At 39.2% G+C, this 16645-nt stretch overlaps 1 protein-coding gene across 8 annotated transcripts in view; it reads left to right on the plus strand.

Annotated features, from left to right (window-relative positions):
- GRM5 (glutamate metabotropic receptor 5) overlaps positions 1 to 16645 on the plus strand; it is a 480882-nt gene that overhangs the window by 422421 nt on the left and 41816 nt on the right. For all 8 annotated transcript variants that reach the window (XM_069469084.1, XM_069469086.1, XM_069469085.1 and 5 more), the window contains one exon: positions 1917 to 2856. In XM_069469084.1, the coding sequence (XP_069325185.1) occupies positions 1917 to 2856 (940 nt within the window). The remainder of the gene's footprint in view (positions 1 to 1916; positions 2857 to 16645) is intronic.

The raw sequence follows: 16645 nt of genomic DNA on the forward strand, positions 1-16645 counted from the left end.
TCCAGACGGCAGAAGGAGAAAGCAAGGAAGGGCAAAAACAGTATTTTCCAGGATGAGTCATTTTCCTTTATGGAATTCTCTGTTTACATCTTATTTGCCATATTTAACTGCAAGAGTTGCTGGAAAATGTACTATTTTAACTGAATCGTTTACCATCCCAAATGAAATTGGATATTGGTTGCTGAGGATGAAGGACAGAATGAATATTTGCAGGCAATCAGTAATCTGCCATATTCCTCAAATGCCCAGTGCTCCAGATTACTTAACCTCTTTTCCTACTCACCAGTGAAGCAATCTCAATTCTATCAAAAAAAACCCAAAAAACCTCTGTTAGAAATGATCCTCCTAAAGGAATTAGAGGAATACTTCTCAACTTTGGCTGCACATTAGAAGTACTTGCAGAATCTTTTAAAAATCTTGATGCCCTGGCCACACCCAGGCCAATTAAGTCAGAAACTCGTGCAGTGAGACCCGGGTGTCAGTATTTTTTTTTTTTTTTTTTTAAGACAGAGTCTCACTCTGTTGCCCAGGCTAGAGTGAGTGCCGTGGCGTTAGCCTAGCTCACAGCAACCTCAAACTCCTGAGCTCAAAGGATCCTCCTGTCTCAGCCTCCCGAGTAGCTGGGACTACAGGCATGAGCCACCATGCCCAGCTAATTTTTTCTATATATATTTTTAGCTGTCTATATAATTTCTTTCTATTTTTAGTAGAGATGGGGTCTGGCTCTTGCTCAGGCTGGTCTCAAACACCTGAGCTCAAACGATCCGCCCACCTCGGCCTCCGAGAGTGCTAGGATTACAGGTGTGAGCCACCGTGCCCAGCCTTTTTTTTTTTTTTAATCTATATGTAAATCCAGTGTGCAGCCAAGTTTGAGAACCACTATCCTGAAAAAAAAAAAAAAATTTAAAAAGACAGGTAATCCCAATGACACTATTTCCTGTCACTTTTTTCTGTTACATAATCAAGTGATATAAAAAACTGCATGCCATGAGTAGAAAATAATTTGAGGAGTGGTGGTACTTCCCATATCTGCCAATTATTTGCCCTTGGGATCATTTTTCTTATAAAAACTAATGCCCTTTTTTTTTTTCAACACAATCTTCTCTTCTGTAACATCTAGACCACAAGATTCTCTGAAAATCCCAGCCATTCTTTTCTAATGTTGGTCATCGTTGATACCTTTACTTTTCACAAACTCTCATATCCACTCAAACACTCTCTATGGCTCCAAAATAATCCTCAAAATTGTCCACACCTTTATCTCATCCAAAATCCGCACAGCAACCAAAGGGATGATTAAAATAAAACACACACACAAATCAGATCCTGCCATTCCTCTACATAGATCCTAGAATAATTTCCTATTGATCTAGGACTCTCTGATCTATAAAATCTCCCTCTTACCTACTCTCGTGGGCTCATCTTAGCCTATTTAGCACACTATTGCACATTAGCTTCCTTTCCTGCCTCCCTCCCTTACAGTAGCCTCTGTTTGGCAAGCACACGGAATCCCCAAACTCAGTCTAACCAACATATTCATTTGTTAATTCCTATTGGAAGACGCCTTTACTGCCTCCATAAGCTGGGTCAGAACCCATGCTATACTTCTTCATGGCCCTCATTAGAGTTATAAGTAATTGTTTTAAAGGCCCCTGATTATTTTTAATGAAGTCAGGGAACATGTTCATCATACTTTTGTTTCAGGACCTAGAACTGCTCCCATCACAGAATACCTATTCAATATGATAAAGACAAAGGTTTTCTGAATGAATATGTGAAGGAATGAGTAGCATGGGATACTGAAATTAGAAAGGTAGTTGGGAGACAAACTGAAATGGTCATAAACAGCTGCTTGCAACTTAGGGATATGTGACCCAAGTAAACGTCTTTTACAATATGTGTCTGTGTCTTTGCAGGCTGTGATTTGATCCCAGTACAGTATCTCCGATGGGGTGACCCGGAGCCCATCGCAGCCGTGGTGTTTGCCTGCCTGGGTCTGCTGGCCACCCTGTTTGTTACCGCAGTCTTCATCATTTACCGCGATACACCAGTAGTCAAGTCCTCCAGCAGGGAACTCTGCTACATTATCCTTGCCGGCATCTGCCTGGGCTACTTATGTACCTTCTGCCTCATCGCAAAGCCCAAACAGATTTATTGCTACCTTCAGAGAATTGGCATCGGTCTCTCTCCAGCCATGAGCTATTCAGCCCTTGTAACCAAGACCAACCGTATTGCAAGGATCCTGGCTGGCAGCAAGAAGAAGATCTGTACCAAAAAGCCCAGATTCATGAGTGCCTGTGCCCAGCTCGTGATTGCTTTCATTCTCATATGCATCCAGCTGGGCATCATAGTCGCCCTCTTTATAATGGAGCCTCCTGACATAATGCATGACTACCCAAGCATTCGGGAAGTCTACCTGATCTGCAACACCACCAACCTAGGAGTTGTCACTCCTCTTGGATACAATGGATTGTTGATTTTAAGCTGCACCTTCTATGCTTTCAAGACCAGAAATGTTCCAGCTAACTTCAACGAGGCCAAGTATATCGCCTTCACAATGTATACCACCTGCATTATATGGCTGGCCTTTGTGCCAATCTACTTTGGCAGCAACTACAAAATCATCACCATGTGTTTCTCGGTCAGCCTCAGTGCCACAGTGGCCCTAGGCTGCATGTTTGTGCCGAAGGTGTACATCATCCTGGCCAAACCAGAGAGAAATGTGCGCAGCGCCTTCACCACGTCTACTGTGGTGCGCATGCACGTGGGGGACGGCAAGTCGTCCTCCGCAGCCAGCAGATCCAGCAGCCTAGTCAACCTGTGGAAGAGGAGGGGCTCCTCTGGGGAAACCCTAAGGTAAAAGTTGTGGGAACACAGTGTGGCACTGTCCCCTATAGCTGTAGCAGTGGCATTTGCTTCCTGGGTCTTTTAAATGGGTGAAATCTGGGTGAATGAAACTATGGGAGGTAGTGCCTTAGGACTTGGGACCTTCTCATTGAATGATTTCTATGGGGTTAATTGGGTGTGCGTCCAGTTACTTAGTCCAAGGCTGAAAACACTGGAAGTTGAGGTCTCTAACAAAGCAAAGAGTTATAGCAAAAGGGAAGTGAGGTCAACAGGGTAGTGAGAGCAGTGTGAAGTCGCTAAGCCAAGGCAAGGACCCCCAAGTCCGTGGGGTACAGAGATACTTTGTGGGCTATATTCTACTTCACCAGAAAAGAGTAGAGAAGATTTTTGTTAACAGAGAAGATTATGCTGACAGCAGAATCCCCGAAGCTTTATGCATCTGAGTGCACTTGCACAGGCCTGAACCGTATCCAAGCCCAGGAGAGCCCTTGAATGTCCACCACATAGAGGGACAAGAATGTAGAATTTATATTTTAGTTCTTAATGGGCAAGTTGAACTCTTTTGGAGATATCTAAATAACTGAAAAGGGCAAGACAACAAAGTGGCTTTGCATACAATCATCCTGAACAACCCGTCAGTTTCTCAATTCTCTGTTGCCCGTAGTCCCATCCCACCCTCAAGTTCAATATCATAGGTAGTAGTTACTGGACAATTTCTATCTGAAAATAATCTGGAGCCAACAGCCAATGATTTCCTCCCATGAGAGGGACTTCCTTATATTATAAATGATCCCAAAGCACTTCAAAAGACAGTAAGATCATGTTATCAGTGGCTTAGGAACAAATTCTTAAGTATAGAAAAGGCTACATAGATTGTTGATAATTAGGAATAAATTTCTACTTATTCCCATAGATTTGGAATAAAGAGCTCCTCTATTTAAGTAGTATATATCAAAAGAGCTAGTCAGGATATCAGCCCTACTAAATCTACTGAGATATGATAGTATTTCTAAAAGCTAGACAAATAAATGGAAGATACGTATCTTTCAAATGTAAGATAAATATCTAAATGATATTGCTTGAACTATACTGTTACTTAGGATGCCTGAAAGTCCTACTTTTCTATCAGCCCTAATTCTTCAAAGCATGCATTATGGTGAGAGTAAAGACACTGTGTCTGCTAAGGTTTGAAAAGGACTCACAGGATACTTGAAGTTTATCCACAAGGTCTAATTCATTTACATTATTAACTTGTACCCTTGCCTCTTCCAATTCTTTTCTGATTCCTTTACATGTCTCATGTCTTTCCAAATACATTGTGCAAGGTATTCAACTACATTGTAATTTGTGTCTTCTCCTTCTTAAATAATCCCTGGTAATGTCATAGTCTGTACACAAAAGGACTTCCATATATCTAACATGCTGATGACCTATTTTCTATCTGCCTTCCTGATTCCTCTGTAAAACATTCTTTTTTTCTGAAACTTCAGCAAGATCAGCCTTTCATTTTGGCTAAGAAAATTTATTTTTCAAACTTTTGTTTTATTATCTTTTCTTCAAACCTTTTCTTCAAACAAAATCTTTCAGAGAAGCCCGATACATAAAACAGACAGGTTGATAGAGGGAAGGAATTGTGAGCCTATATCTAACCACCTCAGAAACTCACCAGACAAGGCTTAGACAGACAGCATGGAGTGACAGCAAAGAACACAGTCTGTGTAGCCAGGCTATCCTTAGTGTGAACACTGGCACTGCTGTTTCATCTCTCTGCAACTTATTTTTTTTTTTTTTTCATCTGACAAATTAGAATCATATCCCCTACGTCACAGGATTATATAAAAGTGAAGTTTAGGCACATAGCAGACACTTTATTGAAGGTATCAGGGTGTATTGCTAGAGAGTACTAGGATTGGTCTATCACCATACCACCCTGAATGCGCCTGATCTCGTCTGATCTCGGAAGCTAAGCAGAGTCGGGCCTGGTTAGAACTTGGATGAGAGAGTACTGGGATTGAATACTGGCAGCATCACTTACCAAGTGTGTAACCTTAGCCAAATACACTTAACCTCTCTGTGCTTGATTTCCTTCTCTGAAAAATGGAGATAATAGAATACATACTTCATAGAGTGGTTGTGAGAACTGAATGAGTTAACACATGCAAAGGTTCTGTCACATGGTAAGCATTTCTTAACTACTGGCTTTTTGATTATGTAAGTTTGCTTAACTATAAAATGGTAATTTCTGTTTTGGGTAGTAAATGAGGTAGCACGTGTTAAGTGTTTAGTATCAGCGCACATAGAAAGTACTCAGTAAATGGGAGCTAAACCTTTTAGAATTGTGTCTAGCTGCAAGTAACACAAAGCCTATTTTCAGAGGCTTATTCTCTTTGTTTGTGTTTCATTTTCCTCGTGTTACGAGAAGTATGGAAGGAGACTGCTCCTGGCATTTGATTCAGTGATGCTGGAGCCAACACCTCTGTCAGGCTTCTTCCATCCCTGAAAGTCACTGTGTCAGGTGTGCAATCAAAGTGATCTTAATTACAAAGCGAGCATCATAAAAGGCAGTACAAATCTATGGAGACATTGATTATACAGTCTGGGTTTTCCAGGGCATCTCCATCTTTCTGCTCTCCGGCTCCTTGCCAGACAGTATAACACATGCTGTGTTCCAATTTAAGCAGAGCAAGCTCCGTAGGAGTGAGGCCCTGTCTACTTTGTTCATCACTGTGCCTCCGATGCCTAGCTGTACCCGGGACGGTGTTTGGCACACAGAAGATGCTCAGTAATGATTTTTGGTATGTTTGTTGAATTAATGAATTTGGGTGGGAATGTGTTAGGTATGTTTTGCTTATCTTTGGTGTGCACACTACTGCTCCTCAGTGGTCCTATTAACTTTCATAAGACTAAGCCTGTAGAACCCTGTATTACAAATATTCTCCCATTCCTACGGCCATCAGTCTCTGCCCAAGAATCAGATCATTGATCTCATGCTTTGCTATAATCTTCTTCTAGTAACATTCAATGAATATTTTCAACTATTTAATTTCTAATTTAATAAACAAAGAGACAAACAAAAAACAACAAATTGTACTGATAGTACCAATAAAAAAAATTCTAAGGATTTCTTTGCTATATTTTAACTTGTTTTCCCTACAATGCCATGTAGTTTTTGATTGGATTTTGAAGCTGGTACACTGGGTATTAAAATCTCAAAGAGGGTAAGGAGGGACCTTTAACAATTGTTGGGTTTTCTTTCTGCATCTTGACAAATCTTGGTTTGTCTATGCGATTACAGCTGAGACAGGCTACAGTCTGATTATATAGAGACTTCTTTTTTGCCATCAACCAGGATCTTGATGCTGGAAGATGCTTTTGATGTGGAAAAGAAAACATGGCATAGAAAGCTATAATTCTTTTGCAACACACACATCCCATATCTGCTCTCCTTTTTTAGCCATAATCCTTGGAGAGAGATGCAAACTAAAATTCCTTTCTTCTGTAGCTTCAATTAGCTCCTAAACTAAATATTTCTTCTCTGTTATACAAAATCAAGATGTTCAGGGTATTTAGCACATCGTAGAATATAACTTGTTATGCAGGGATTTAGCTCCCCTTCAAATTTGTAATTTTATAAAGGTCAGTGTCAATCACATTGTCTGCCACACTGTTTAAATAATGGGGAACGAATTAACTCAGGTGTTTCTAATATTTTTTCATTTCATTCTAAATTAGTTGTGGTTCTCAGGCTTGAAATCTATAATATACCAAGGAACCCACCTCTTGGGATCAAGGATGGGCTTAAAAAGGTAATAAAATCCTCACATCTCCAGATGTGGGTCTTGGGAGAGAAGCAGCTACTATACGGGGCCCAGCTCTGTTCTGCTGTCCTCTGTCTGGTGTATGCAGAAGCAGGCTGCCCTAAACCCTGACTGCGTCTGGGCCCTATTTCTGGATGAGGTCTGTGTGTGTGTCCCTTCAACATGGCAAGAGCTCTCCATATTAAAGAGGACACTAATTGTGTACCTCAGAATGAAGGCTACAATACTACCTACTAAGGTTATAGTGACTATGTTCCCAAAAGCATACGAACTTACAGTTCTAGTTCGGGAGCCACACCTGGATCTCAATCCAGCTGTGTGAATTTGAACAATGTTCTTTATTCTGTTTCCTCAACTACAAAATGGTGGAAAATTCCTGTTTCAACTAGTAAATGAGGCAGTATGTGTTAAGCGTTTAGTATCAGCACATAGAAATACTCAAAACGATAGCTAAACCTTTTAGATTATACTCTTTCAGTTTCGTTTTCCTCATGTTATAAGAGTATGGAAGGAGACAGCTCCTGGAGTTGGTTCAGCGATGCTAGCACCAGCACCTCCGTCATTCTCTAGGCCTTTTACCAAAGGTGGCAAGATAGCTGTCACGGCTCTGTGCATTGCATACATTTATTAGGGAAAACAAAAGTCTTCTGAGAGTCCCATAAGAATTACCCTTATGTCTCACTGGCCAAAACCATCTAATATAGCTGCGAGAGAGTATAAGAAAGTGACATTTAGTCTTTTAAAATTAAAGAGAAAATTAAAGAGAAAAGGAGGTGCCAAGTGTTTTTGGATGAGCCAATGAATAATGTCTACCACAGAAAGTGGTAGTACCTAGTAATAATAGTGGCAGTAGTAACAGAAGAAGGAGGAGGTGGGAGTGAAGAACAAGAAGTAAGGAAGATGAATTGGAGAAGCACAAAGTAGGAGATCGGAAAAAATTGCAAATCAGAGTACTACCCCCAAATGGTTCATTTATTATTCACCTACTATGTTTGTCACCTTGAAGAGCTTTTTCTATATATAATTAGTCTAACATTTCTAATTGTCACAAAATATTGCAAGTAGATGCAATCTTCCTTCCCATTTTTCAGATGGGGAATGTGAGATCAATCATGGTGAGAAGACTTGCCCATGGTCTCATGACTATTGAGTGATGGAGCAGTTTTTAACTAAGGTCTTCACTTATGGACACTAGAGCTGAGCATTTCCTGGAGTGTATTCTTTGAAAAATTAGTCTCATAAATTGCTCCATGAAAAAGAAGTTATTTGTTTAAAAAAGTTTGAAAAAATTATTCTTTTATTGGCAATAAACAGAAATCTTGCCGCATAGAAACCTATTATCCATTTGTTAACTCTTTCCAGTCATTTCCCACAGCTATTATGCACAAGACCTTTTTTTCCCAATAACTCTCTTAATATTCTAAAGAGTTGATGCTCCAAAGGGCTCACTTTAGAAAACATCATCATAAGCCCAAGAGAAGACGTGTTTGTGGTGCTTGAAAAATAGTTCAGACCCTTAGTGAGAAGTAGGTAAGAAGGAGCAAATTTCCACCTCTGATCACAAAGAGAGACTCACTTCAAGCTCTGTGATCACCTAAGGAAAGAGTAGAGCTAATTCTAACAGATCTAACAGTTTCCTGGGAGGTTAAATTGGCTCACCCTAGAGCACAAAGAAGAAAGTGCCCAGAGTCAGTCATTCAATTCACTGAAATAGCAAAGGGAGATTTTTACTTAAATAGGAATGAGTCACTATAGATTTCTTTTATATAGAAACATGCTATTTATGCCATCAATGTATAGAGGTCCCTGTGATTAACATTTTGGTTCTAGACACTAATTTCCAGCACAACATGGTGCAGCATCAAATCATTGTCAAGCAGATAATGCCAGGCTTCCGTTTAAGGCCTTCACTTCAGCTGCAAATTGACAAATGAACACAAAACCAGTTCTGACCTAAATAAAGCATTGAATCTGATGAGTCTAAAGTTCTGGCTCTACAAGATTCAGAATTTCCAGGGACATGGGAATGGGGTCTAAAATGCGGTGGGCCTTTCATGGCTAAATTAATGACAGGGGCCTCTAGCTCTAAATTATTACATTTTCTCAGAAGGTAAACCCCTCCCTTGGGATTCTAGTCAGGTGGCAGAATCATTAGTGTTGCCTCCACCTTAACTTAATTTTAGAAACTGTCATTTGCCACTTTTGTTTTAATTAACCAATTAACTTTGCTTTAATGAACATTGTCACGAGGGCCCACTTTGGCTGTCTGCTAAAGCAACTGCTAGGCCTTCCACATCCATTGGCCAAATTATAATATGCCTGGAAAACTGGTTGATTTGTGTGAATTCCAATATACCCCAACTACTATCAGAGCTTTGATAATTTCCAATTGCTTATATTCCATTAAGAGGATATTAGTCTGTATGAAGTGATGTTCATCCTATTTCTTTCTCTTTAGACTCCCCCACGTCTTCCTTCTGTGTTTCCAGATACTATTTAACTTCCAAGGCTCAGATACCTCAACAAGACCCTATTGAATTAAACCATCTCACAGACTTTCCCAGATCTGGACTCTTAGAGCATTTTGTGTGCATAGCATACATTTAGCACACATTCCTCACATCTTCCTCATTTATTGTTTATTCACAGGCATTTACTGAGGACCAAGCATTGCCAGGCACTGTGCTAGGCCCTCAGGATATGGGGATTGTTCTGTGTATATTATGCAATATTTTCACAACTATCTGTTGCTGTCTTCAAAGTATTTCTCCCTCCCTCAGTGCCTTGCACAGTGCCTGACACATAGCAGTGCTCAGTAATGGCTCATAGAGAAGGATAAATGGATTATAAATCTGTTGGGCAGCAGCTCATAGGGCTCACGGCCATCACAGCGGACAAGATTACTCACTTTGTTGACTTGATTACCCAGATTTTATCTGATAATCCTTTATCCTAAAAATATAAGAAGAAATACTTTTTTCTGAAATCAAACTTTTTTTTTTCCATCAAGCTTCCATGGAGTGCCTCCTCTGTCTCAATCACTGTTCTGGATCCTGAGAATACAGAGATAAATAAAAAATAGTCTTTGAGGAGCTCTTGATCTCCCAAGAGAGACAGAATTAGAAACATATAAGCTCAATAAAGTCATATAGTGCCATGACAGGAGTCTACAGGGAAACAGAAGGGCCCAAAGGCAGAAGTAGGAAATTTTGTCAGGAGTTAGAAATAACATTTAAAAGAAACTAATTCAAATATGACATTAATTCCTATGCAGAAGGCTTCTCTGCTGAGGAGGACAGGATAGTGTCAAATGTCTTTCACCTGGTAGGAAAAACCCTTGGTGATCGGACTCCTTCACCCTTGGCTAACCTTGCTTTTGGCCACTCCCTGACTGACTTTCCACGCTGATCCCTTCACAATTTCCTTGCTTTCGAGCCTTTAGCAAGGCAACTACTTTGGTATGAGATACACCAGCCCTACCTCACTCCCAGCTCTCACTTGGCCAACTCATACTCATCCTGGATCTCACTCTGCTGGGAAGCCCATCCTGACCCTCTGAGACTGTATTACACACCCTCCTTATAATACAAATAAGCCATGTGCTTCCCACTGCAGAACATTTATCATCCCATGTTATTACCTGTTTAATTGCAAGACTTCTCTACCCCTCCCCAACTCAAACACAATATACCATGAACTTATTAAAGACAGGGACTGTGTCTTACTCATCTTCTGTATCGTTGGTACCCAGCACAGTGCTAGTAGCATAGTCAATATTCAAAAATGTTTGTTAAATGGATGGATGAATGGATGAGTGAATAATAATGTTTAAACTGCATTGGCGTTTGCCAGTGAACAAAGAAAGGCTGACAATAGGGAGTAATTGTATTCATTGAGCACCTGCTACGGGCCAGGCACTGCTCTATACCTCTTAAATATACTGAATCTTTTTATTCCCAAACTGTCTATGGGGGAGGCATTATTATTTTCTCTATTTTACAGATGAGGAAACTGAGGCAAACAAAAGCTAATTTATTTGCTTAAGTCCTTTCAGACAGTAAGTAGAAGAGGAAGGATTAGAACAAAGAGAAGGTAGCTTCAGAGCCTATGCAGGTAACTATTTAACTATGTTCCCCATTAATACATACATGGTAGCCTGAACTGAGAAAAACTGAGATTGAATGAGTGAGAAATACAACTTGCCCCTAAGGAATTTCCTTGAAAACTGCTCCCTGGATCTTTGTTGCAATGTACTTTCTTGATTCTTCATACCTTCAGCTGAACCTGATTTGATTTGCTTTTTTGTCTGTATGAATAAAATACACAAAAGCCTCTGAGATAAAATTTGAACTTTAAGGGCTGCCTGAAATTTAGAAATTTAGTGGTAATTTTCAAATATCTATATAGATTTTGTTTATGAGAATAAATCTGACTGACTCATTTTTACTATTTCTAATATTTATTTATAAGAAACATGAGAATTTGTAGTACTTTTTTGTATAATTCTTTTTGGGGGGTTGTGCCTAATAATCTCAAGTGAAATCTCATAAAATAGGGAAGGAATCCTGATTCTTCCTACTTTAATTCAATCCAGTTTAATTCAACCAGTATTGTCAGAATAATTTTCATATACTGGGTACATCGCTCGGTTCTTGGAGTATAAAGATAAATAAGACGAGGCCTGCCCTTTGGAGAAGTTCACAGAGTAGCAGTGGAGACCAACTCGTATACAAACCATTAATTTTATAGTGTATGAACTGATGAAGGAGAGAGATGCACAGTGAAATCAGAAGTCACTGAAGAGGGAACGGAGTCCAATTTGGAAGTTCCTGGAAGGGTGACACCTGAGTTGAATCTCAAAGGATGACTCAATGATCCAGGTGGAAAACTGTGGGATACACTGTCCTGGGGAGCAACATGAACAGAAGTATGAAATGACATGGTGTCATTATGAGTGTGTAAACTGTGTGTCAGTAGGTAACTGGAGATGATACTCACAGGGAGGTGGCCAAGGAGGACCCTCTGTTGTGTCCTTAAAAGCTTTGCCTCAAGAAGCCATCAACCAACCACCGTCCAGCTCTCCCAATTTCCTTTCAGCAGGCTTTTTCCTGCTTAACACCCACTCGAGACATCCAGTCTCCTCATACTCATGGCCACCTCCCAACACCAACTTGATGCCTCCACACACCATATCCGATCAAAACTGATGTATCCTCCACCCCTTCTCTTGGCTAGAAAACTGACAAATTAATTGATGCTATTATGATAATGAGTATTAATGACTTGCTTTATCTTTTAGCAGTAAACATTTATTGAGCAACTACTTTATGACAGATACTGTGCTAAGTACTTTTATGTATTATCTCATAGGATTTTTTTTCTTAATTTTATTTTTCATTTACTTATATTTCAGAATATTACAGGGGTACAAATACCTTGGTCACATAAATTGCCTTTGTACCACCCGAGTCAAAATTACAAGCATGCCCATCCCCCAGACAGTGTGCACCACACCTGTTAGGTGTGAATTTACCCATCCCTTCCTCCCCCCTCCCACCTGCCCAATCTCCAATGAAAGTTACTTTCATATGTGCACATAAGTGTTGATCGATTAGTTCCAATTTAATGGTGAGTACATGTGGCGTTTGTTTTTCCATTCTTGTGATACCTCACTTACAAGAATAGTCTCCAGTTCCTTTCAGATTAGTACAAAAGGTATTTGTTCACCATTTTTATATGGCTGAGTAGTACTCCATGGTATACATATACCACATTTTGTTAATCCACTCATATATTGATGGGCATTTGAGTTGTTTCCACATCTTTGCAATTGTGAATTGTGCTGCCATGAACATTCGAGTGCAGATGTCTTTTTTATAGAATTTCTTTTCTTCTTTGGGTAAATATACAGTAGTGGGATTGCTGGATCAAATGGCAGGTCTACTTTTAGCTCTTTGAGGCATCTCCATACTACTTTCCATGAGGTTGTACTAGTTTGCAGTCCAGCAAGCAGCATATGAGTGTTCTTATCTCTCTGAATCCACACAAACATTTGTTGTTTTGGGACTTTTTGATAAAAGCCATTCTCACTGGAGTTAAGCTGATATCTCATTGTGGTTTTGATTTGCATTTCCCTGATGATTAGAGATGTTAAGTATTTTTTCATATGTTTGTTAGTCATTAGTCTATCTTCTTTTGAAAAGTTTCTGTTCATGTCTTTTGCCCACTTTTAATGGGGTTGTTTGATTTTTTTCTTGCTGATTTGCCTGAGTTCTTTATAGATTCTAGTTATCAGCCCTTTATCAGATACATAGCATGCAAATATTTTCTCCCATTCTGTAGGTTGTCTTTTTGCTCTAATTATTATTTCCTTTGCTGTGCAGAAGATTTTTTAGTTGATCAGGTCCCATTTATTTATTTTTGTTGTTGCTGTGATTGCCTTTGGGGTCTTCTTCATAAATTCTTTGCCTAGGCTGATGTCTATAAGAGTTTTTCCAACATTTTCTTCTAGAATTCTTCATTCCTTAGGTTTAAGTCTGTTATCCATCATGAGTTGATCTTTGTGAGAGCTGAGTGGTGCAGATCCTGTTTCGGTCTACATCCAGCTATCCCATTTCCCCAGCACCATTTATTGAATAGGGATTCTTTTCCCCACTATATGTTTTTGTATGCTTTGTCAAAGATCAGATGGCTATATGAGTATGGTTTTATATCTAGGTTTTCTGTTCTGTTCCATTGGTCTATGTCTCTGTTCTTGTGCTAGTACCATGCTATTTTGGTTACTATAGCCTTGTAGTATAGCTTGAAGTCTGGTAAGTTGATGCCTCCTAATTTGTTCTTTTTGCTTAAGGTTGCTTTGTCTATATGGGGTCTTCTCTGGTTCCATTTGAAGCGTAGAATTATTTTTTCTAGATCTGCGAAAAATGGTGTTGGCATTTTAATAGGGATTGCATTGAATCTGTTGATCACTTTGGGAAGTAGACATTTTATCAATGTTGATTCTGCCGATCCATGAGCATGATATGTTTTTCCATCTGTTTGCATCCCTTGCTATTTCCTTCCTCAGTGTTTTATAGTTCTCCCTATAGAGGTCTTTCACCTCCTTAGTTAAATATATTTCTAGGTCCATAGACAGGACTTACCTCAAAATGATAAAAGCCATATACAACAAACCCACAGCCAATGTCATACTGAATGGGGAAAAATTTAAAGTATTCTGCTTAGAACTAGAACCACACAAGGTTGCCTTCTATCACCATTTCTATTCAACATAGTGCTGGAAGTCCTAGCCAGATCAAACAGACAAGAGAAGGAAATCAAGGGTATCCATATGGGGACAGAAGAGATCAAACTATTGTTCTTTGCTGACATGATCTTATATCTAAAACACCCCCAAGATTCTGCCAAAGCACTATTAGAATTGATCAATAAATTCAGCAAAGTTTCAGGTTACAAAATCAATGTACACAAATCAGTAACATTCATTTATACACCAACAACAGTCAAACTGAGAACCAAATCAAAGACTCAATACCTTTCACAATAGCAACAAAGAAAACAAAATACCTAGGAATATATTTAACTAAGGAGGTAATGGGATCTTCGTATAGGATTTCATAATAAAAAGTATTACTCCTATCTACAGATAATAAAAAAAAATAACTGAGGCACCTAGAAACTAAGCTAACTTTAGTTAGTCAACTTAATAAGTGGTAGAACCAAAATTTGGGATTCAAACCCAGGTCTACATGCCTTCAAAATTCTTTGTCATTCCAATGCTGCCTTTCCAATGGATTCATTTTCTCAACCATGTATCTCATTTTTTTGTGGTGGTGGTTGTTGATAAATAAAGTCATGGTGAATGTATTTTTGCCATGTATTTTGATACTGATTTTTAGTCTCAGAGAAATAACCCTAAAGGTGACATTTTTTCAGTATACAGGGAAATCAGTCATGATGATCTCATGCAACAAGGTAGACATTAGTGTCTCTCATGTTACAGTTTTGCAGAAGTAGTGTGGTATAGGGAACTGAGTCTTGTCAGCAAAGGCATGGATTCTAATCCTGGCTTTGTCACTTACAAACTGGAACCCTAGACAAAGCACTTAATCTCTCAGAACCTCTGGAAAATCAGGACAATAATATTCATCTCACTCTATATTATGCTTACAGGGTCATTGTGAGTATAATACAGGGTAAGTTTCACAGTCCAGATCCACAAGATATGAGTTTCCTTTTTCCTAATTATGGGGTCATCTTGGATCATGTCCAGCCAATATATAGCTATGGTGACATAATCTAAGAGGAGGTTCCATGAGGTCATTCTTCAGGAAAGTTACAGAAATGAAAATACTTGATTTTGGGAGTCCTGCCTGAATTACTAGTAGTAATCATTGCTTTATGCTGGAGACCCTTGGCCCTCCAAATTTCCATTACATTTTTAGGTGGCAGGGTAAGAATGCTCTGCTTAAGTGCTTTTCTAAAAGTCAAACTTTCCTTAGTGTTTAAGGGTGGTTTGTGAGTTTTAGCCATTTCTTTCATTCCTGTTGTGATTTTGGCGGTGCATTTATATTTCTTCTTAAAAGATATAATTTTTAACTTGGCCCAGAACATGTGGATCCATCTTTACTTACTTATGTAGAGACTAAATGACAAATCACTGTAGTAAATTTTACGCATCACATAATGTGAAGATCTCTTTGGTGATGAGGCCAGTGTTTGCTCATGTTTTTCACTTATGTTTAGCAAAAAAAAAAAAAGCAATTATAGGAAATAGTCATGGCATCTTTCAGGTGCACAAGCTTGCTGCCTGGCCTTGCTCTCTGGCATCACGACAGCACACTCTGAATGGCAGAAGTTGCCAGAGAGCGTGACTCCCTCTCTGCTGTGTTGAAACGGCACAGCCAGAAATGCAAGCTAATAATGTTGTTTTAGTTATTCATGTGACTTTTTTAGTTTGAGAAAAAAGAGAAACCATGACGTGGTAAACAAACAGATCTGTCACTGACCTTGCTCTTCCAAAACAAACAATAACTGAAAAGCAAAGCATGGAGAGTATAATGAAGCTCACAGTAAGAAGAATAATTATAGTCCACATTTGTTAAACAAGTGCCAGTAATGTGTGAGACATGATTCTATGTGTTTTGCATACTACTATTTTACGGAATAAGGCTCCCCAACCTAGAGTTTCTGATTCAATTGGTCTGAGATGAGGCCAGAGGGGTTGCATTTCTAACAAGTTCCCAAGTAATGCTGATGCTGCTGGTTTAGGAACCACACCACAGGTTCACTTTGAGAACCATGGACTTAGCAATTCTAAGCTTACAACAACCATGTGAATCAGATATTATTAATTATTAACTCTGTTTTAAAAGTGAGAAAATTGAAGCTGAGAGAGGTCAAGTAATCTGTCCAAGATTACACAACTGGTAAGGGACACAAATGAGATTCAAACTCAAGATTGTCTGAATCCAAACACCATGCACCATGTTTTTTTCCACAATGCTTGACTGATAAGCTTTCAGGAGGATATATCAAGTGGGTAATTGTTTCCTCCTTCCTGTTTGCTCCATATTAGGACTTTTGTTTTGCTGATTCATTAAACTCTAAAGCATTCTCTGCCCACCTGAGGGTAAGATAATAGCATGACTATTATAAGAGGTTCACTATTGGTTAAGTTGTTAAGCATAGTTTCCACCCTGCCCATCTGGTAAATTCCACAGAAGTTTCAGAAATGATTTAAAAAAAAAAAAAAGAAAAGAAAAGAAATGATTTTAAAATGTTCATCCAGCTACTCTCCTTTTGCCTCACTGAAACCAATGTCCAATCCAGGAGACCAGTTCCCATCCCCCTACATTCAGGTCCAAATAAACAACTGCATCAGTGCCAGATGGAGGAACATAGTAAATAACAGGGAATCTGAAAAGACCTTGGGATATAAGTTGGCTAGTATCTCCGTGTTACCACACACTATTGCCATA

The sequence above is a fragment of the Eulemur rufifrons genome, chromosome 6 (genome assembly GCF_041146395.1).
Source record: "Eulemur rufifrons isolate Redbay chromosome 6, OSU_ERuf_1, whole genome shotgun sequence".
In the NCBI taxonomy this organism is placed as follows: domain Eukaryota; kingdom Metazoa; phylum Chordata; class Mammalia; order Primates; family Lemuridae; genus Eulemur; species Eulemur rufifrons.